At 45.9% G+C, this 22733-nt stretch overlaps 1 protein-coding gene and 1 long non-coding RNA gene across 7 annotated transcripts in view; one reads left to right on the forward strand and one right to left on the reverse strand.

The window, feature by feature from the left end:
- Positions 1–1069: 1069 nt before the first annotated feature.
- LOC112248114 (immunoglobulin-like domain-containing receptor 2) overlaps positions 1070–22733 on the forward strand; it is a gene marked incomplete at its 5' end in the record, with an annotated part of 26930 nt that continues 5266 nt past the window's right edge. For 4 of the 6 annotated variants that reach the window (XM_042313848.1, XM_042313849.1, XM_042313850.1 and 1 more), the window contains 7 exon segments: positions 1070–1189; positions 11658–11720; positions 17973–18119; positions 19187–19360; positions 19602–19730; positions 21167–21404; positions 21723–22605. In XM_042313848.1, the coding sequence (XP_042169782.1) occupies positions 1070–1189; positions 11658–11720; positions 17973–18119; positions 19187–19360; positions 19602–19730; positions 21167–21404; positions 21723–22605 (1754 nt within the window). 6 annotated transcript variants of the gene reach the window in all.
- Positions 18035–18883, reverse strand: LOC121843955. Its single transcript, XR_006081814.1, has 4 exons — positions 18859–18883; positions 18691–18768; positions 18575–18646; positions 18035–18535 (listed from the first exon to the last, which is right to left on the reverse strand). It is a non-coding gene; the product is annotated as an uncharacterized LOC121843955 (long non-coding RNA).

The raw sequence follows: 22733 nt of genomic DNA on the forward strand, positions 1-22733 counted from the left end.
GTGCAGTATTATAACCTGCACCAAATGGGTTCAATACAGTGGCATGTTAATAGATATCCACTAAAACTCTTTTCTGGTTGTCCATAGGATTTGAGACTTGCAGTCTCCTAACCCACAGCCCCACCTCCAGCCCGACCCCCAACAGGAAAGGCTGTTCATTATCCTTGTCTCTTCCTGTCCCTTAAATAGGTCTGTTTACATGTCCGCCTCACAATGGACTGACTGGTCTGCTGAAAGTCTCCCTCCACAGAGTCCTCGCCTCCTTTACTGTTTATCACTCAACACAACTCCTCCGTGGACTGTGTCAGACACAATGTTCCCTCCTCCTCCCCCTAACTGGCCAAAACAAACCTGTTTCTCTGTTCCTCCTTGTCCTTGACGATCTTGATATTTATATTCTCAGTTGAAACCCGAGGTGACGTATTTGAGACTTCACATGGGAAGTTAAGGAATGTTGTAAGGTAGTTTAACAGAGTGATGAGTTAGATGTGATGTTTGACAGAGTGATGTGATGTTTGACAGAGTGATGAGTTAGATGTGATGTTTGACAGAGTGATGAGTTAGATGTGATGTTTGACAGAGTGATGAGTTAGATGTGATGTTTGACAGAAGGATGTGTTAGATGTGATGTTTGACAGAGTGATGAGTTAGATGTGATGTTTGACAGAAGGATGTGTTAGATGTGATGTTTGACAGAGTGATGTGTTAGATGTGATGTTTGACAGAGTGGTGTTTAACAGAGTGATGTTTGACAGAGTGATGTGTTAGATGTGATGTTTGACAGAGTGATGTTTGATAGAGTGATGTTTGACAGAGTGATGTGTTAGATGTGATGTTTGACAGAGTGATGTTTGACAGAGTGGTGTTTAACAGAGTGATGTTTGATAGAGTGATGTTTGATAGAGTGATGTTTGACAGAGTGATGTTTGATAGAGTGATGTTTGACAGAGTGATGTTTGACAGAGTGATGTTTAACAGAGTGATGTTTGATAGAGTGATGTTTGACAGAGGGATGTGATACTTCTTTTCTTTTAATATCATCTGTCTTCCTCCCCCTCCCTCTCTCCAGAGGCTGACCTGCGTATCGGGGAGCTCCAGTGGGGAGACAGTGGGGTTTACCTGTGTAAGGTGATCATCTCTGACGACCTCGAGGGCAGGAATGAGGCCCCTGTGGAGCTTCTGGTGTTGGGTGAGTCCTCAACTCCCCTTCTCAGCCCTACCCTCTCCTCCCTCCAACCCTCCATTTCTCCATCCCCCCTCCTCATCCCTACCCTCATCCCTCCTCACCCCTCTCCTCCCTACCTCTCCCCCCTGGCCCACTCCTCAGGAAGAAAACCACAATTACACAGGAAGTGAAGCCAACCCAGACAGGAAGGGAAAACACTTCATGCAATACTTCACATTTATGACATTAATTAAAGATATGCAAATACAAGTCCATTTAAATACGATTTCTCTAATTTACCCTCAGGCGACATGATTCAAGTTGACATGAAAGTTGATCCATTTCCATGGAGTACCCCCTCATATAGACGTTATATAAACCCCCTCATATAGACCTTATATAAACCCCCTCATATAGACGTTATATAAACCCCCTCATATAGACGTTATATAAACCCCCTCATATAGACCTTATATAAACCCCCTCATATAGACATTATATAAACCCCCTCATATAGACCTTATATAAACCCCCTCATATAGACCTTATATAAACCCCCTCATATAGACCTTATATAAACCCCCTCATATAGACCTTATATAAACCCCTCATATAGACCTTATATAAACCCCTCATATAGACCTTATATAAACCTTATATAAACCCCCTCATATAGACCTTATATAAACCCCCTCATATAAACCTTATATAAACCTTATATAAACCCCCTCATATAGACCTTATATAAACCCCTCATATAGACCTTATATAAACCCCTCATATAGACCTTATATAAACCCCCTCATATAGACCTTATATAAACCCCTCATATAGACCTTATATAAACCCCTCATATAGACCTTATATAAACCCCTCATATAGACCTTATATAAACCCCTCATATAGACCTTATATAAACCCCCTCATATAGACGTTATATAAACCCCTTCATATAGATGTTATATAAACCCCTTCATATAGATGTTATATAAACCCCTCATATAGACGTTATATAAACACCCCTCATATAGACCTTATATAAACCCCTCATATAGACCTTATATAAACCCCCTCATATAGACCTTATATAAACCCCCTCATATAGACCTTATATAAACCCCCTCATATAGACCTTATATAAACCCCCTCATATAGACCTTATATAAACACCCTCATATAGACCTTATATAAACACCCTCATATAGACCTTATATAAACCCCTCATATAGACCTTATATAAACCCCCTCATATAGACGTTATATAAACCCCTTCATATAGATGTTATATAAACCCCCTCATATAGACCTTATATAAACCCCCTCATATAGACGTTATATAAACCCCCTCATATAGACCTTATATAAACCCCTTCATATAGACGTTATATAAACCCCCTCATATAGATGTTATATAAACCCCCTCATATAGACCTTATATAAACCCCCTCATATAGAAGCAACCAACCATCTACAGTATATCTCTGTCTTGTCACTGGCACCTAACCCCACAAAGCGTCCATTCTTCTGGAGTATTTCTGATGTTCTCTCCCAGTCATCTATCACCCTGCCTCTGACCTACTGTCAGGTTGATCTCTCCCAGTCATCTACCACCCTGCCTCTGACCTACTGTCAGGTTGATCTCTCCCAGTCATCTATCACCCTGCCTCTGACCTACTGTCAGGTTGATCTCTCCCAGTCATCTATCACCCTGCCTCTGACCTACTGTCAGGTTGATCTCTCCCAGTCATCTATCACCCTGCCTCTGACCTACTATCAGGTTGATCTCTCCCAGTCTGACATCTATCACCCTGCCTCTGACCTACTGTCAGGTTGATCTCTCCCAGTCATCTACCACCCTGCCTCTGACCTACTGTCAGGTTGATCTCTCCCAGTCATCTATCACCCTGCCTCTGACCTACTGTCAGGTTGATCTCTCCCAGTCATCTACCACCCTGCCTCTGACCTACTGTCAGGTTGATCTCTCCCAGTCATCTATCACCCTGCCTCTGACCTACTGTCAGGTTGATCTCTCCCAGTCATCTACCACCCTGCCTCTGACCTACTGTCAGGTTGATCTCTCCCAGTCTGACATCTACCACCCTGCCTCTGACCTACTGTCAGGTTGATCTCTCCCAGTCATCTACCACCCTGCCTCTGACCTACTGTCAGGTTGATCTCTCCCAGTCATCTACCACCCTGCCTCTGACCTACTGTCAGGTTGATCTCTCCCAGTCATCTATCACCCTGCCTCTGACCTACTGTCAGGTTGATCTCTCCCAGTCATCTACCACCCTGCCTCTGACCTACTGCCAGGTTGCTAGGCAGTAGTCACTCCTGTTATGTAACCAGGCTCCGTTAGTCGTTAGCTAAGGAACATCTATCAATGGAAACAATGCAGCTATCATGTGAACAATAGTGGCCCATCATCTAGTGTAGAGAAGTACAGGACTGAGTACTGTTGGGACAATAGTAGCCCATCATCTAGTGTAGAGAAGTACAGGACTGAGTACTGTTGGGACAATAGTATCCCATCGTCTAGTGTGGAGAAGTACAGGACTGAGTACTGTTGGGACAATAGTATCCCATCATCTAGTGTAGAGAAGTACAGGACTGAGTACTGTTGGGACAATAGTATCCCATCATCTAGTGTAGAGAAGTACAGGACTGAGTACTGTTGGGACAATAGTATCCCATCATCTAGTGTAGAGAAGTACAGGACTGAGTACTGTTGGGACAATAGTATCCCATCATCTAGTGTAGAGATGTACAGGACGGAGTACTGTTGGGACAATAGTGGCCCATCATCTAGTGTAGAGATGTACAGGACTGAGTACTGTTGGGACAATAGTGGCCCATCATCTAGTGTAGAGATGTACAGGACTGAGTACTGTTGGGACAATAGTGGCCCATCATCTAGTGTAAAGAACTGAGTACTGTTGGGACAATAGTGGCCCATCATCTAGTGTAGAGATGTACAGGACTGAGTACTGTTGGGACAATAGTGGCCCATCATCTAGTGTAAAGAACTGAGTACTGTTGGGACAATAGTGGCCCATCATCTAGTGTAGAGAAGTACAGGACTGAGTACTGTTGGGACAATAGTATCCCATCATCTAGTGTAAAGGGAGGGAGACACCTGTTAGGGAGGTGTCTTCTTGACATCCTGCCTGTTGGCTAGTGGGATAGGTCAGTCTGTGCCCACTCAGTGTAGTGTGTTGTAATGCTAATGCCTTTCCTGTGTGATATACTGTCTGTTAGCTGGCAAGGTACAACTTAGCAACTTAACTCCTTAGCATGAAAAGCAAGTGTCTGTTTGAGTGAATCCTGTGTTGTGTGTGTGTGTGTGTGTGTGTGTGTGTTGTGTGTGTGTGTGTGTGTGTGTGTGTGTGTGTGTGTGTGTGTGTGTGTGTGTGTGTGTGTGTGTGTGTGTGTGTGTGTGTGTGTGTGTGTGTGTGTGTGTGTGTGTGTGTTCATGTGTGCATTCATGCGTGTTTGCGTATATTTATGTGTTGTTGCTCAACAATGGCGGCCTCACATCCCTGAGTGCGGTAACTAGCGTTGCCATGGTGACGCTCTGCGTGGCCATGCTGCTTGAGAGAGAGACCTTTTATTTGGCTGGCTGGCTTTCTATAGCACACTACAGTCCAGTAGAACCACCCACTCAGCACTAAGTCCAGAGTCTCTATAACACACTACAACCCAGTAGAACCACCCACTCAGCACTAAGTCCAGAGTCTCTATAACACACTACAGTCCAGTAGAACCACCCACTCAGCACTAAGTCCAGAGTCTCTATAACACACTACAGTCCAGTAGAACCACCCACTCAGCACTAAGTCCAGAGTCTCTATAACACACTACAACCCAGTAGAACCACCCACTCAGCACTAAGTCCAGAGTCTCTATAACACACTACAGTCCAGTAGAACCACCCACTCAGCACTAAGTCCAGAGTCTCTATAACACACTACAGTCCAGTAGAACCACCCACTCAGCACTAAGTCCAGAGTCTCTATAACACACTACAGCCCAGTAGAACCACCCACTCAGCACTAAGTCCAGAGTCTCTATAAAACACCATAGTCCAGTAGAACCACCCACTCAGCACTAAGTCCAGAGTCTCTATAACACACTACAACCCAGTAGAACCACCTACTCAGCACTAAGTCCAGAGTCTCTATAACACACTACAGTCCAGTAGAACCACCCACTCAGCACTAAGTCCAGAGTCTCTATAACACACTACAGTCCAGTAGAACCACCCACTCAGCACTAAGTCCAGAGTCTCTATAACACACTACAGTCCAGTAGAACCACCCACTCAGCACTAAGTCCAGAGTCTCTATAACACACTACAACCCAGTAGAACCACCCACTCAGCACTAAGTCCAGAGTCTCTATAACACACTACAACCCAGTAGAACCACCCACTCAGCACTAAGTCCAGAGTCTCTATAACACACTACAACCCAGTAGAACCACCCACTCAGCACTAAGTCCAGAGTCTCTATAACACACTACAGTCCAGTAGAACCACCCACTCAGCACTAAGTCCAGAGTCTCTATAACACACTACAGTCCAGTAGAACCACCCACTCAGCACTAAGTCCAGAGTCTCTATAACACACTACAGCCCAGTAGAACCACCCACTCAGCACTAAGTCCAGAGTCTCTATAAAACACCATAGTCCAGTAGAACCACCCACTCAGCACTAAGTCCAGAGTCTCTATAACACACTACAACCCAGTAGAACCACCTACTCAGCACTAAGTCCAGAGTCTCTATAACACACTACAGTCCAGTAGAACCACCCACTCAGCACTAAGTCCAGAGTCTCTATAACACACTACAGTCCAGTAGAACCACCCACTCAGCACTAAGTCCAGAGTCTCTATACCACACTACAACCCAGTAGAACCACCCACTCAGCCACTCAGCACTAAGTCCAGAGTCTCTCTAACACACTACAGTCCAGTAGAACCACCCACTCAGCACTAAGTCCAGAGTCTCTATAACACACTACAGTCCAGTAGAACCACCCACTCAGCACTAAGTCCAGAGTCTCTATAACACACTACAGCCCAGCTACGTGTAGTAGCTCTCACAGAACTACACCATCCCTTTAAACCACAGTGGTCTGTCAGTGGACCATGTCCTCTGTGATGTGTAGTTTCTCTCACAGAACTACACCATCCCTTTAAACCACAGTGGTCTGTCAGTGGACCATGTCCTCTGTGATGGGTAGTTTCTCTCACAGAACTACACCATCCCTTTAAACCACAGTGGTCTGTCAGTGGACCATGTCCTCTGTGATGTGTAGTTTCTCTCACAGAACTACACCCTCCCTTTAAACCACAGTGGTCTGTCAGTGGACCATGTCCTCTGTGATGTGTAGTTTCTCTCACAGAACTACACCCTCCCTTTAAACCACAGTGGTCTGTCAGTGGACCATGTCCTCTGTGATGTGTAGTTTCTCTCACAGAACTACACCCTCCCTTTAAACCACAGTGGTCTGTCAGTGGACCATGTCCTCTGTGATGTGTAGTAGCTCTCACAGAACTACATTGAGTAGAAATTGGGTTACCCCACATATTGACCTAGTATAGTAGGAGCCACTTGTCGGGATTCCCACGGCAACAACTGGGTTTTCCTGTCGTCAGTAGGCTTGTTAGTGTGTGTTGTATTGTAGGCTTGTTAGTGTGTGTTGTATTGTAGGCTTGTTAGTGTGTGTTGTATTGTAGGCTTGTTAGTGTGTGTTGTATTGTAGGCTTGTTAGTGTGTGTTGTATTGTAGGCTTGTTAGTGTGTGTTGTATTGTAGGCTTGTTAGTGTGTGTTGTATTGTAGGCTTGTTAGTGTGTGTTGTATTGTAGGCTTGTTAGTGTGTGTTGTATTGTAGGCTTGTTAGTGTGTGTTGTATTGTAGGTTTGTTAGTGTGTGTTGTATTGTAGGTTTGTTAGTGTGTGTTGTATTGTAGGTTTGTTAGTGTGTGTTGTATTGTAGGCTTGTTAGTGTGTGTTGTATTGTAGGCTTGTTAGTGTGTGTTGTATTGTAGGCTTGTTAGTGTGTGTTGTATTGTAGGCTTGTACGGTCAGGTTCTCTGGTTGTGAAGGGGGCAGGAACAGTTTTCTCCACTTTAATAGTCAACACATGGGTCAGAGGTCATGGAAAGAACAAACGTCCAGAGTGAGTGAAACAGTAAAACCTCTAAACTCCTCTCTGTTTCATAATGACTGCCAGCCAGTCAGGCAACGGTGCGTTAGCCCAGTACCCAGTTAGCCCAGTACCCAGTTAGCCCAGTACCCAGTTAGCCCAGTACCCAGTTAGCCCAGTACCCAGTTAGCCCAGTACCCAGTTAGCCCAGTACCCAGTTAGCCCAGTACCCAGTTAGCCCAGTACCCAGTTAGCCCAGTACCCAGTTAGCCCAGTACCCAGCAGTGAGGGGAGGAATTCCAGGAGGAACTTCCAGCTAAGCTGCTCTTGATGTGGGCAAAGAGAGTCGGGTCGTCCAGGAGGGCCTTGGAGCTCCTACACCATTAAACCCTCTTCCTGTCTGTCTGATACGTACAACTCACTCTGATCAAGTTGTTTTGCCTGAACAGGAACAATGTACTGACACGGGTCTGTATCAGAACCCTGCTTCAAACCACTGTTGGCCAGGACAGAGATTCTACTTCTCAACACTGGACAGTCTGTCCTGTACCAGCCTGAACAATAGACAGATATGGGCAGCATATTGCCAAGGTTGGTATCAGGATCCCTGCTTCAAACCACTGGAGGCCACAGGAGAAACATTGTGCTCCTTTGGGGTAATAGAAACATAGGTCTGCACACTTCAACAAACGAACAGGGTTGTATTCCCTCAGGCAGGGTTCAACCCCAGGCAGGGTCCAACCCCAGACAGGGTCCAACCCCAGACAGGGTCCAACCCCAGGCAGGGTCCAACCCCAGACAGGGTCCAACACCAGACAGGGTGCAACCTAGGCAGGGTCCAACCCCAGACAGGGTCCAACCTAGGCAACTATAGTAGGAGCATGTCAAGATGTATAGGTCAGGTTAATACAGGCTCTCATAGGAAGCTGAGCACACTTACAGCATTACAGGACTTATAACCTTCTGAATACCTTCTGTGTCTGACACCAACATGAGGGGATTGAAGTCCTTTCTACGACACTCCAGGTTCGTATCCTTCTTTGAAAAGTATTGCTTCACCTGCTACATTTCTAGTAGTGTGACAGGGACTCTGGTGTCAGCATGGTAGCAGCCAAGATACAGTGTACTCCCTGTGTGTATTTTACATGTGTATCTCTATGGTTACTGTACAACATTCCAACACACTGCCAAGATCAAACAACCACATTATGGGGGAAGTAAATGGTCTTCCCTAATCTCTCTCTCATCCCCCTTTCTCTCTATTCCTCTCTCCCCTCTCACCCTCACTCTCCATCCCCCTTTCTCTCTATTCCTCTCTCCCCTCTCACCCTCACTCTCCATCCCCCTTTCTCTCTATTCCTCTCTCCCCTCTCACCCTCACTCTCCATCCCCCATTTCTCTCTATTCCTCTCTCCCCTCTCACCCTCACTCTCCATCCCCCATTTCTCTCTATTCCTCTCTCCCCTCTCACCCTCACTCTCCATCCCCCATTTCTCTCTATTCCTCTCCTCCCCCTCACTCTACATCCCCCATTTCTCTCTATTCCTCTTTCCCTTTCTCACCCTCACTCTCCATCCCCCATTTCTCTCTATTCCCTCTCTCCATCCCTCTCTCTCTCTCTCTCTCTCTCTCTCTCTCTCTCTCTCTCTCTCCTCTCTCCCTCTCTCTCTCTCTCTCTCTCTCTCTCTCTCTCTCTCTCTCTCTCTCTCTCTCTCTCTCTCTCTCTCTCTATACCCCCCTCTTTCTCTCTTCTCTTCTCCCCCTCTCTCGTACCAGCCTGTGCCACATTATAACACATTTGTGTGAGTGTGGCTAACCTTTTTTTTGCAGAGTTGTATATGAAGTTGAAATATGAAGTAACGTTAGTGACTCACATCGCCAGAGAGGGAAACAGTCCGAGACAGAGAGAACCTGTTATTGTAACACAGAGCTGCTGTCAGTGAGTTCACTGCCTGTGTATTTGTGACATCACTGTGATGCCACTGGTAATATCATCAACTCATTTGTCTACAGACTGACTGGAAGCTCCCCAATTCAATCCACTGCAGATAAAGTGAAGCAGCACCAGGTTCAGTCAGCCTGTTTGAGTCAGGCTTTATTTCAAGGGCAGGTGTGGTGACTCAAAGCATTACCTTATCAATGACGAGCACATTAAAGTTAAAGCCAGATGACTGTGAAGGGATCTTCGACTGTCTCCATAAAGCAGAGGTTGCTGACTGTACTCTTCACAAGTCCTCATGGCCATAGCTATGGAAACCATGTGATCCTGTGTGGCCCAGTTGGTAGAGCATGGTGCCTGCAATGCCAGGGTTGGGGTTTTTAAAGTATGGATAGCTATGGAAACCATGTGATCCTGTGTGGCCCAGTTGGTAGAGCATGGTGCCTGCAATGCCAGGGTTGGGGTTTTTAAAGGATGGATAGCTAAGGAAACCATGTGATCCTGTGTGGCCCAGTTGGTAGAGCATGGTGCCTGCAATGCCAGGGTTGGGGTTTTTAAAGTATGGATAGCTATGGAAACCATGTGATCCTGTGTGGCCCAGTTGGTAGAGCATGGTGCCTGCAATGCCAGGGTTGGGGTTTTTAAAGGATGGATAGCTAAGGAAACCATGTGATCCTGTGTGGCCCAGTTGGTAGAGCATGGTGCCTGCAATGCCAGGGTTGGGGTTTTTAAAGGATGGATAGCTAAGGAAACCATGTGATCCTGTGTGGCCCAGTTGGTAGAGCATGGTGCCTGCAATGCCAGGGTTGGGGTTTTTAAAGGATGGATAGCTATGGAAACCATGTGATCCTGTGTGGCCCAGTTGGTAGAGCATGGTGCCTGCAATGCCAGGGTTGGGGTTTTTAAAGGATGGATAGCTAAGGAAACCATGTGATCCTGTGTGGCCCAGTTGGTAGAGCATGGTGCCTGCAATGCCAGGGTTGGATAGCTAAGGAAACCATGTGATCCTGTGTGGCCCAGTTGGTAGAGCATGGTGCCTGCAATGCCAGGGTTGGGGTTTTTAAAGGATGGATAGCTATGGAAACCATGTGATCCTGTGTGGCCCAGTTGGTAGAGCATGGTGCCTGCAATGCCAGGGTTGGGGTTTTTAAAGGATGGATAGCTATGGAAACCATGTGATCCTGTGTGGCCCAGTTGGTAGAGCATGGTGCCTGCAATGCCAGGGTTGGGGTTTTTAAAGGATGGATAGCTATGGAAACCATGTGATCCTGTGTGGCTCAGTTGGTAGAGCATGGTGCCTGCAATGCCAGGGTTGGGGTTTTTAAAGGATGGATAGCTATGGAAACCATGTGATCCTGTGTGGCTCAGTTGGTAGAGCATGGTGCCTGCAATGCCAGGGTTGGGGTTTTTAAAGGATGGAAATGTATGAACTCTACTGTAAGTCTCTCTGGATAAAAGCATCTGTTAAATTACTAAAATGTAAATGTGAGAAAGTTAAACACAGTTCCCAAAACAGGTACATATTCAGTGGGGCTTTGATGGAAAAGCCCTGTCAGCCCTAAAGCCCTGTGATGGAAAAGCCCTATCAGACTGTTTGATTCAGGCTGACTTTCAAGGACATGTGGGGTGCATCATTGCTTTTCAACAAAACCATATCAGTGACAACCACATTTAGACTAAACGTGGCATATTCTGTCTGCTGGCATGTCCAGCTTCTTGGCTCCTCTATTGTCCAAATCTCTGTCTGCTGGCATGTCCAGCTTCTTGGCTCCTCTATTGTCCAAATCTCTGTCTGCTGGCATGTCCAGCTTCTTGGCTCCTCTACTGTCCAAATCTCTGCAGGCTGGCATGTCCACCTTCTTGGCTCCTCTACTGTCCAAATCTCTGTCTGCTGGCATGTCCACCTTCTTGGCTCCTCTACTGTCCAAATCTCTGTCTGCTGGCATGTCCAGCTTCTTGGCTCCTCTACTGTCCAAATCTCTGCCTGCTGGCATGTCCACCTTCTTGGCTCCTCTATTGTCCAAATCTCTGTCTGCTGGCATGTCCACCTTCTTGGCTCCTCTACTGTCCAAATCTCTGCCTGCTGGCATGTCCACCTTCTTGGCTCCTCTATTGTCCAAATCTCTGCCTGCTGTTGCCTCCTGTACTTCATTCTCCCTGACCTTTCCCATGACCCCTGACAATTCCTTTTTTTAATTCAGTCAATTCAAGAAGTAAACTGAAATTCCAATTCCCCTCAATACTTAAAAAAAAAGTGGAATAAGAATTTTGGTCCTGAATTGAAATGGAATTGACCCCAACCCTGCTCCTCCCCTGTCTTCTGACCTCTCCTGCCCTCTGTCCTGTCTTGCCCTGCTCTGTCCTATCCTGTCCTTCACATCTGCTCTTCTCCTCTCTCCAGGTAAGACAGGTACAGGTGTGTCAGATGATCTCCTGCCTGACTTTGATGTGAAGATTATGCCAGGTAGGTAGGGGCATGTCCTCCTCACCTGTGTCTGTCTGTCTCTTCTTTTCACTCATTAACACAAAACTATTGCTTCTTCACTGCCCAATCAGCCTCATGTTGTTCTTTAGTAATCCAATCAGTTATCTTATTACAAATCAAACAAATTATTATGGTCTGTTTACTGTTGAACAATGAGAGAGAGAGCGAGAGAGACAGATCAGAGAAAGAAAGAGACAAACCAGAGAGAGCGAGATCAGAGAGATAGGAAGAAAGAGAGAGAAAGACAGACCAGAGACAGAGAGAGACAGACCAGAGAGAGCGAGACCAGAGAGATAGGAAGAAAGAGAGAGAGAGACAGACCAGAGAGAGAGAGACCAGAGAGATAGGAAGAAAGAGAGAGAGACAGACCAGAGATAGCGAGACCAGAGAGATAGGAAGAAAGAGAGAGAGACAGACCAGAGAGAGCGAGACCAGAGAGATAGGAAGAAAGAGAGAGAGACAGACCAGAGATAGCGAGACCAGAGAGATAGGAAGAAAGAGAGAGAGACAGACCAGAGAGAGCGAGACCAGAGAGATAGGAAGAAAGAGAGAGACAGACCAGACCAGAGAGAGCGAGACCAGAGAGATAGGAAGAAGAGAGAGAGACAGACCAGAGAGAGCAGACCAGAGAGATAGGAAGAAAGAGAGAGAGAGACAGACCAGAGAGAGCGAGACCAGAGAGATAGGAAGAAAGAGAGAGAGACAGACCAGAGAGATCGAGACCAGAGAGATAGGAAGAAAGAGAGAGAGACAGACCAGAGATAGCGAGACCAGAGAGATAGGAAGAAAGAGAGAGAGACAGACCAGAGAGAGCGAGACCAGAGAGATAGGAAGAAAGAGAGAGAGACAGACCAGAGAGAGCGAGACCAGAGAGATAGGAAGAAAGAGAGAGAGACAGACCAGAGAGAGCGAGACCAGAGAGATAGGAAGAAAGAGAGAGAGACAGACCAGAGAGATAGGAAGAAAGAGAGAGAGACTTGTGGTGTCTGACCCAGCCCAAAGGAAGTCCATCATTAGGGATTGTTATTGTGAGTAACATAATGATAGTGAGAGAGTTTACAAGATGGTTGAACGGGACATTATGGAGTATTGATGTTTACAGGATGGTTGAACGGGACATTATGGAGTAATGATGTTTACAGGATGGTTGAACGGGACATTATGGAGTAATGATGTTTACAGGATGGTTGAACGGGACATTATGGAGTAATGATGGTTGAACGGGACATTATGGAGTAATGATGTTTACAGGATGGTTGAACGGGACATTATGGAGTATTGATGTTTACAGGATGTTTGAACGGGACATTATGGAGTAATGATGTTTACAGGATGGTTGAACGGGACATTACGGAGTAATGATGGTTGAACGGGACATTACGGAGTAATGATGTTTAGAGGGTTTACAGGATGGTTGAATGAGATATTATGGAGTAATGATGTTTACAGGATGGTTGAACGGGACATTACGGAGTAATGATGGTTGAACGGGACATTATGGAGTAATGATGTTTACAGGATGGTTGAACGGGACATTATGGAGTATTGATGTTTACAGGATGTTTGAACGGGACATTATGGAGTAATGATGTTTACAGGATGGTTGAACGGGACATTATGGAGTATTGATGTTTACAGGATGGTTGAACGGGACATTATGGAGTAATGATGTTTACAGGATGTTTGAACGGGACATTATGGAGTAATGATGTTTACAGGATGGTTGAACGGGACATTATGGAGTAATGATGGTTGAACGGGACATTATGGAGTAATGATGGTTGAACGGGACATTATGGAGTAAGGATGGTTGAACGGGACATTATGGAGTAATGTTTACAGGATGGTTGAACTGGACATTACGGAGAAATGATGTTTAGAGGATGGTTGAACGGGACATTATGGAGTAAGGATGGTTGAACGGGACATTATGGAGTAATGTTTACAGGATGGTTGAACTGGACATTACGGAGAAATGATGTTTAGAGGATGGTTGAACTGGACATTACAGAGTAATGATGTTTAGAGGATGGTTGAACTGGACATTATGGAGTAATGATGTTTACAGGATGGTTGAACAGCACATCATGGGAGTCAGAGAGAAGGGAGTTGATATTGTCTTCTGTCACATTCCCCAAATTCAGATATTTCCTCATCTTTGAGGTTGTTGACAGATTTGAGTGAGATTGAAATGGCTTATTCAGTGATGACTCATTCACTCTCATTTCAAATGTTGATGTTGCATTAGTACGTGTTCTTCTCAACAGCAGCTCCCACATCGTACTGTAGTGTTTGTGTTTAGCAGCTCCCACATCGTACTGTAGTGTTTGTGTTTGTGTTTAGCAGCTCCCACATCGTACTGTAGTGTTTGTGTTTAGCAGCTCCCACATCGTACTGTAGTGTTTGTGTTTAGCAGCTCCCACATCGTACTGTAGTGTTTGTGTTTAGCAGCTCCCACATCGTACTGTAGTGTTTGTGTTTAGCAGCTCCCACATCGTACTGTAGTGTTTCATAGTCAGTGTTTGTGTTTAGCAGCTCCCACATCGTACTGTAATGTTTGTGTTTGTGTTTGTGTTTAGCAGCTCCCACATCGTACTGTAGTGTTTCATAGTCAGTGTTTGTGTTTAGCAGCTCCCACATCGTACTGTAGTGTTTGTGTTTGTGTTTAGCAGCTCCCACATCGTACTGTAGTGTTTGTGTTTAGCAGCTCCCACATCATACTGTAGTGTTTGTGTTTAGCAGCTCCCACATCATACTGTAATGTTTGTGTTTAGCAGCTCCCACATCGTCCTGTAATGTTTGTGTTTGTGTTTAGCAGCTCCCACATCGTACTGTAGTGTTTGTGTTTGTGTTTAGCAGCTCCCACATCGTACTGTAGTGTTTGTGTTTGTGTTTAGCAGCTCCCACATCGTACTGTAATGTTTGTGTTTAGCAGCTCCCACATCGTACTGTAATGTTTGTGTTTAGCAGCTCCCACATCATACTGTAATGTTTGTGTTTAGCAGCTCCCACATCATACTGTAATGTTTATGTTTGTGTTTAGCAGCTCCCAAATCGTACTGTAGTGTTTGTGTTTAGCAGCTCCCACATCGTGCTGTAGTGTTTGTGTTTAGCAGCTCCCACATCGTACAGTAGTGTTTGTGTTTAGCAGCTCCCACATCGTACTGTAGTGTTTGTGTTTGTAGTAGGTAAAATATTAATATACAGGGCGTTTGGAAAGTATTCAGAACCCTTAACTTTTCCCACATTTCGTTATGTTACAGTCTTATTTTAAAATTGATTAAATCGTTTTTTTCCCTCATCAATCTACACACAAAACCCCAAAATGACAAAGCAAAAACAGGTTTGTATAATATTTTTGCAAATTTATTTAAAAAAATCTGAAATATCATAAGTATTCAGACCCTTTACTCAGTACTTTGTTTAAGCACCTTTGGCAGTGATTACAGCCTCGAGTCTTCTTGGATATGATGCTGAAAGCTTGGCACACCTGTATTTGGGGAGTTTCTCCCATTTTTCTCTGCAGATCCTCTCAAGCTCTGTCAGGTTTGATGGGGAGCGTCGCTGCAAAGCTATTTTCACATCTCTCCAGAGATGTTCGATCGGGTTCAACTCCTGAGCACTCTGGAGTAGGTTTTCATCAAGGACCTCTCTGTACTTTGCTCTGTTCATATTTCCCTCTATTCCGACTAGTCTCCCAGTCCCTGCCGCTGAAAAACATCCCCACAGAATGATGCCGCCACCACCATGCTTCACCATAGGGATGGTGCCAGGTTTCCTCCGGATGTGACGCTTGGCATTCACACCAAATATTTCGATTTGGTTTAATCAGACCAGAGAATCTTGTTTCTCATGGTCTAAGAGTCCTTTAGGTGCCTTTTGTTAAACTCCAAGCGGGCTGTCATGTGCCTTTTTGTGAGGAGTGGCTTCTGTCTGGCCACTCAACCATAAAGGCCTGATTGGTGGAGTGCTGCAGAGATGATTGTCCTTCTGGAAGGTTCTCCCATCTCCACAGAGGAACTCTGGGGCTCTGTCAGAGTGACCATCAGGTTCTTGGTCACCTCCCTGACCAAGGCACTCCTCCCCCGTTTGCTCAGTTTGGCCGGGCGGTCAGCTCTAGGAAGAGTCTTGGTGGTTCCAAACTTCTTCCATTTAAGAATGGAGGCCTCTGTTCTTGGGGACCTTCAATACTGCAGACATTTTTAGTACCCTTACCCAGATCTGTGCCTCGACACAATCTTGTTTCGGAGCTCTACGGACAATTCCTTCGACCTCTTGGCTTGGTTTTTGCTCTGACAACTATGGGACCTTATATAGACAGTTGTGTGCCTATCCAAATCATGTCCAATCAATTGAATTTACCAGCGGTGGACTCCAATCAAGTTGTAGTATCAGAACTCAGGATAAGACCCAGATGAAGACGGTTCGAAATAACAAAAGTGTATTACAACACCGGGGGCAGGCCAACGACAGGTCAAGGGCAGGCAGAGGTCAGTAATCCAGAGCAGAGTCTGAAAGGTACAGAACGGCAGGCAGGCTCAGGGGCTGGGTCAGGCAGAGGTCAGTAATCCAGAGCAGAGTCTGAAAGGTACAGAACGGCAGGCAGGCTCAGGGTCTGGGTCAGGTAGAGGTCAGTAAATCCAGAGCAGAGTCTGAAAGGTACAGAACGGCAGGCAGGCTCAGGGGCTGGGTCAGGCAGAGGTCAGTAATCCAGAGCAGAGTCTGAAAGGTACAGAACGGCAGGCAGGCTCAGGGTCTGGGTCAGGTAGAGGTCAGTAAATCCAGAGCAGAGTCTGAAAGGTACAGAACGGCAGGCAGGCTCAGGGTCTGGGTCAGGTAGAGGTCAGTAAATCCAGAGCAGAGTCTGAAAGGTACAGAACGGCAGGCAGGCTCAGGGGCTGGGTCAGGCAGAGGTCAGTAATCCAGAGCAGAGTCTGAAAGGTACAGAACGGCAGGCAGGCTCAGGGTCTGGGTCAGGTAGAGGTCAGTAAATCCAGGACCGTGTCACAAGGTACAGAACAGCAGGCAGGCTCAGGGTCAGGGCAGGCAGAACGGTCAAAACCGGGGAAACTATAAAACAGGGACTATAGAGAAAAACAGGAGTATGGGAAAACGCTGGCTGGCTTGACGAGACTAGATGAACTGGCAACAGACAAACAGAGACCACAGGTATAAATACACAGGGGATAATGAGGAAAATGGGCAACACCTGGAGGGGGGTGGAGACAAGCACAAGACAGGTAAAACAGATCAGGGTGTGACATGTAGAGATATCTAAAGGATGATCAATGGAAACAGGATGCACCTGAGCTCAATTTTGAGTCTCATAGAAAAGGGTCTGAATACTTATGTAAATAAGGTATTTCTGCTTTTTTAATTTGAATACATTTGCTAAAATTTCTGAAACTGTTTTCGCTTTGTCATAATGGGGTGTTGTGTGTAGATTGATGAGGAACAAAATTATTTAATCGATTTTAGAATAAGGCTGTAATGTAAAAACAAAATGTGGGAAAATGGAAGGGGTTTGAATACATTCCGAATGCATTGTTTGTCTCTGTGTGTATTACAGATAATACAAACATGTCTCTGTGTGTATTATATAGAATACAAATATATGTCTCTATATAGAGATAATATGTCTCTGTGTGTAGTATATAGAATACAAATATATGTCTCTGTGTGTATTATATAGAATACAAATATATGTCTCTGTGTGTAATAGAGATAATACAAACATGTCTCTGTGTATTATATAGAATACAAATATATGTCTCTGTATGTAGTATATAGAATATAAATATATGTCTCTGTGTGTAGTATATAGAATACAAATATATGTCTCTGTGTAGTCATCATTCTGTCATAATGATGGTAGTCGATTAGATCAGTATCAGCAATGTACTCTCTGCATGACATACTGTAACAAGAAACACTCTTTCCCTTTCCTGCCTGTAGCCTAGTCCCCTGACCAGACTTCCTGAAAAGTTGAGAGGGTGTGTGTGTGTGTGTGTGTGTGTGTGTGTGTGTGTGTGTGTGTGTGTGTGTGTGTGTGTGTGTGTGTGTGTGTGTGTGTGTGTGTGTGTGTGTGTGTGTGTGTGTGTGTGTGTGTGTGTGGAGAGTGCGAGGGAATACTCTTCCAAGCAAAAACAAATACCACTTCCTACTCTAGAATGTTTTTACATAGAAATGTAACTTTCCTTTCTCTCTCTCTCATCTCTCTCTCTCTTCCAGAATGGGCCTTTGTGGGCTCGGTAGCCCTGGGTATTATCCTGTTCATCTTGCTGTTTGGTGTGTGTTGGTGCCAGTGCTGTCCTCACTCCTGCTGCTGTTATGTGTCCTGTTGGTGCTGCCCTGAGACCTGCTGCTGCCCACGACACTGTAAGTCCTGCTGCTTCCACTGGAGATCATACCACGTTAGATCAACTGTTGTAGTGAACTAATAACACCTGTGGAGTCTGGAATACCTGAAGTATTACCTGTGTAGTCTGGAATACCTGAAGTAGTACCTGTGTAGTCTGGAATACCTGAAGTATTACCTGTGTAGTCTGGAATACCTGAAGTATTACCTGTGTAGTCTGGAATACCTGAAGTATTACCTGTGTAGTCTGGAATACCTGAAGTATTACCTGTGTAGTCTGGAATACCTGAAGTATTACCTGTGTAGTCTGGAATACCTGAAGTATTACCTGTGGAGTCTGGAATACCTGAAGTATTACCTGTGTAGTCTGGAATACCTGAAGTATTACCTGTGGAGTCTGGAATACCTGAAGTATTACCTGTGGAGTCTGGAATACCTGAAGTATTACCTGGAGTCTGGAATAAGTCTGGAATACCTGAAGTATTACCTGTGGAGTCTGGAATACCTGAAGTATTACCTGTGGAGTCTGGAATACCTGAAGTATTACCTGTGGAGTCTGGAGTATTACCTGAAGTCTGGAATTAGTATTACCTGTGGAGTCTGGAATACCTGAAGTATTACCTGTGGAGTCTGGAATACCTGAAGTATTACCTGTGGAGTCTGGAATACCTGAGTCTGGAATACCTGAAGTATTACCTGTGGAGTCTGGAATACCTGACCTGAAGTAGTAGTCTGGAATACCTGTGGAGTCTGGAATACCTGAAGTATTACCTGTGGAGTCTGGTATTACCTGTGGAGTCTGGAATACCTGAAGTATTACCTGTGGAGTCTGGAATACCTGAAGTATTACCTGTGGAGTCTGGAATACCTGAAGTATTACCTGTGGAGTCTGGAATACCTGAAGTATTACCTGTGGAGTCTGGAATACCTGAAGTATTACCTGTGTAGTCTGGAATACCTGAAGTATTACCTGTGGAGTCTGGAATACCTGAAGTATTACCTGTGGAGTCTGGAATACCTGTAGTGAAGAATGTTCCTCCTCCAGTATTACCTGTGTCTTCTATCTCTCTGTCCTCTCTCCATGTAGTGTACGAGGCAGGAAAGGGGTTGAGGAGCAGGGCTTCGTCCCCCCAGATCGCTGTCTATCCACCCTACTACGTACCTGGGGTCCCGGCCATGGTCCCCATCGCTCCCCCCTCCCTGGTGGACACCACGATGATGTCCGCTCCCCCCTCTGTGTCAGAGCACAGTGCAGCTGGAGGTGGGTACTGGGTCTGGTGTTGTCTATTGATGTTCTGATGTTTTAAACGTTATCTAACAAACTGCCTTTTCATTTTCATTTAAAGCAGCAATATAAGAAACATACTGATATAGTTGAACAGCCATTTCTTCACCTTGTTGAACGTGTGGAAAGCTCATACAGAGTCCCAACAGTTTGTCGTAGTGAGGCCTGTCTCTCCTCTCCTGCCTGACAAGTGTTTGTTGTCTCATATACGTCTCAGTGCGGCCTGTGTACCGGCTGCAGTCTACTCTGGATCAGTCCTCTCTGGATCAGGACTCTCTGAAGGTGTTGCAGCACGTAGAGAAACAGCTGGCTCTTTTCCACCCAGCCAAGGCCCAGAGCCACGACTGTAAGCCCGACAGACAGACAGACAGTAGACTCTATACACCCTATACTCTACTCTGTCTGAAATCCACTTCTGCATGTGTCATGACTGTAAGCCCTACAGACAGACAGATAGTTACCCTACCCTGTGTAGACTCAGCAGGACTTATAATCTACTACACTCTGACATCCTCTGTGAAATCAAATCCACTCTGAAATCAACCTGACTCATGACTGTAAGCCCTACAGACAGACAACCCCTGTGTAGGACAGAGTCAACATGCTTTTTATACTCTAGCTATAATCTGCATGAAATCCATTCTGAAATAACCTCTGCCTACACACTACTCTCTGAAATCCTAGCTTCAACAGTGCTCCTCTCTTCTCCTGCAACTGCACAAGCATTTCGCTACACCTGCAATAACATCTGCTAAATATGTGACCAATAAAAATGTGTTTGATTTGAAATCATAAAGACAACACACCTGATTCATCCTACTTCATAAAGACAACACACCTGATTCATCCTACTTCATAAAGACAACACACCTGATTCATCCTACTTCATAAAGACAACACACCTGATTCATCCTACTTCATAAAGACAACACACCTGATTCTTCCTACTTCATAAAGACAACACACCTGATTCATCCTACTTCATAAAGACAACACACCTGATTCATCCTACTTCATAAAGACAACACACCTGATTCTTCCTACTTCATAAAGACAACACACCTGATTCTTCCTACTTCGTAAAGACAACACACCAGATTCTTCCTACTTCATAAAGACAACCCACCTGATTCATCCTACTTCATAAAGACAACACACCTGATTCTTCCTACTTCATAAAGACAACACACCTGATTCACCCTACTTCATAAAGACAACACACCTGATTCTTCCTACTTCATAAAGACAACACACCTGATTCATCCTACTTCATAAAGACAACACACCTGATTCATCCTACTTCATAAAGACAACACACCTGATTCTTCCTACTTCATAAAGACAACACACCTGATTCTTCCTACTTCATAAAGACAACACACCTGATTCTTCCTCGTTTTGTGAGCCAGTCTCACACTATCCGTACATCACCACCTTGTTGATACTCATCTAATGATTCATTCCTCGAATTCCTCCAATCCTCATCAACTGCTGGTAGATTGTTTTCTTTCATTGGATGTGTTGGCCTTTTGTGTCAAAGACAGTCTGTAAAAGAGGACCTATTGTAATGCATCTGTTTGTTTTAGAGGTTTTTCATCTAGGACTTCCTCTCTCTCTATGTTCTGTGCATGTCCACTGGATTCTTCATTCACCTGGCATCTTATCTTAGGCCTAGTCACTGTGATACTAACACTGTGATTCATAGTATCATAAAAACAGAAACGTACTCATGTCTCCACCCCTCCTCTCTCCTCCTCCTCCTCCCCTTTCCCTCTTCCTCAGCCTGCAGTATCTCAGAGCTCAGTTCTCTCCATGAGGTGGATACAGGGGGTTTCCGTCAGTCTTACCGCCAGATACAGAAGAATGCCCTGCCAGCCATCCCTGACCACGGCCGTGACCTTGAAGACATCCCTGACCTCCATCATCCCTCGTCCTCCTCTCAGACCCGTCGCCCCACACGCTACCAGCACCGTCGCAACCGCAGCATTGAGGAGGACCATCATCATGATAATAACAGCAGGTCGCCAGAAACACCTTTAGACTGACTGTGTGTGGAGGGGAGTGGGGGTTGTGTGTGTGTGTCTTCATAGGGGTTGTGTGTGTGGAGGGGAGTGGGGGTTGTGTGTGTGTGTCTTCATAGGGGTTGTGTGTGTGTGTCTTCATAGTGTGTGTGTGTGTGTGTGTGTGTGTGTGTGTGTGTGTGTGTGTGTGTGTGTATGTGTCTTCATAGGGGGTGTGTGTGTGTGTGTGTGTGTGTGTGTGTGTGTGTGTGTGTGTGTATGTGTGTATGTGTGTGTGTTCTGCATGTTCTAAGTTCCTAATGAGATGTTATGTCCAGGTGGAACCCTCGTTCGGAGCACCTGCAGCGTAAGGCCTTCCTCCTGGGTGGGAAGTCAGGCTCTCTGGATGAACTGGAGGAGTTTTCCCAGTGCTACAGACAGAGAGGCCCCAGGGAGGAGCTCACTGTCAGGGACATCAGAGACAACGACCAGGAGTACGAGAGACTGGAGCTGCGGGAACGAGAAGGTGACCGGGATAGGGATCGAGATCGGGAATACTATCCACCTTCTTACCGGGACAAGACGACAAAACGTGGTTACCGTGACAACAGAGATCGCGATGACCGCGCAGAGACTTGGCGAGAACGAGATCGCCAAGAGGATTGCCATGGAGATCGTCAGGGAAACCGACAACGCAGTCCGCCACCCTCGCCCAAGAAGAGACGGGGCACGTGGGACAACGAGCTGGAGCAGCGCCCCCCTAAACCCCCCGCCCCTCCTCCCCCTCCTCGCCAGAGCCCCCGGGGGCGGGACTACGATGACGAACTCCTGAGCACTCTTTTGGAGCGCAAGACCAGACGGGGTGGGGCCAGTGACAGTGGAGGTGATAGGGGCAGGGGAGGGGGGCGCAGCGAAGAGGACACGCCCTCAGACACACCCTCTAAGGGTTCTAAGAAGAGCAGCGGCAGTGGCGGCGAGCGTCACCATAGCCGTTGTCCTAGCAACAGGGAGGTGGAGTTGGTATTAGACTCACGGGGAGAAGACTCTCTACCCCCGTACTGCCAGACTGCGTTAGAGCGGTTCAGAGCCGCTGAGCGCCCCTCCCCCTCCCCTCGCCCCTCCACCCATTCTTCCCGCCCCTCCAACGGAGGCTCCACCCATAGCCACGCCCATACCCTACAGCAGGAGAGCGGAGAGGAGCGGGATAAGCCCCGGAAAGTGGTGAGCTACATTTAGGGTACACCCAGTATGGGTTCACTTCATCCACAGTAGAAATACACTGAAGAGATACTGTACTATAGTTGAAACTACTGATTTAGGGCAAAGATATCCCTATGCTCATACAGTAC

The sequence above is a fragment of the Oncorhynchus tshawytscha genome, unplaced genomic scaffold (assembly GCF_018296145.1).
Source record: "Oncorhynchus tshawytscha isolate Ot180627B unplaced genomic scaffold, Otsh_v2.0 Un_contig_14525_pilon_pilon, whole genome shotgun sequence".
Classification (NCBI taxonomy): Eukaryota; Metazoa; Chordata; class Actinopteri; order Salmoniformes; family Salmonidae; genus Oncorhynchus; species Oncorhynchus tshawytscha.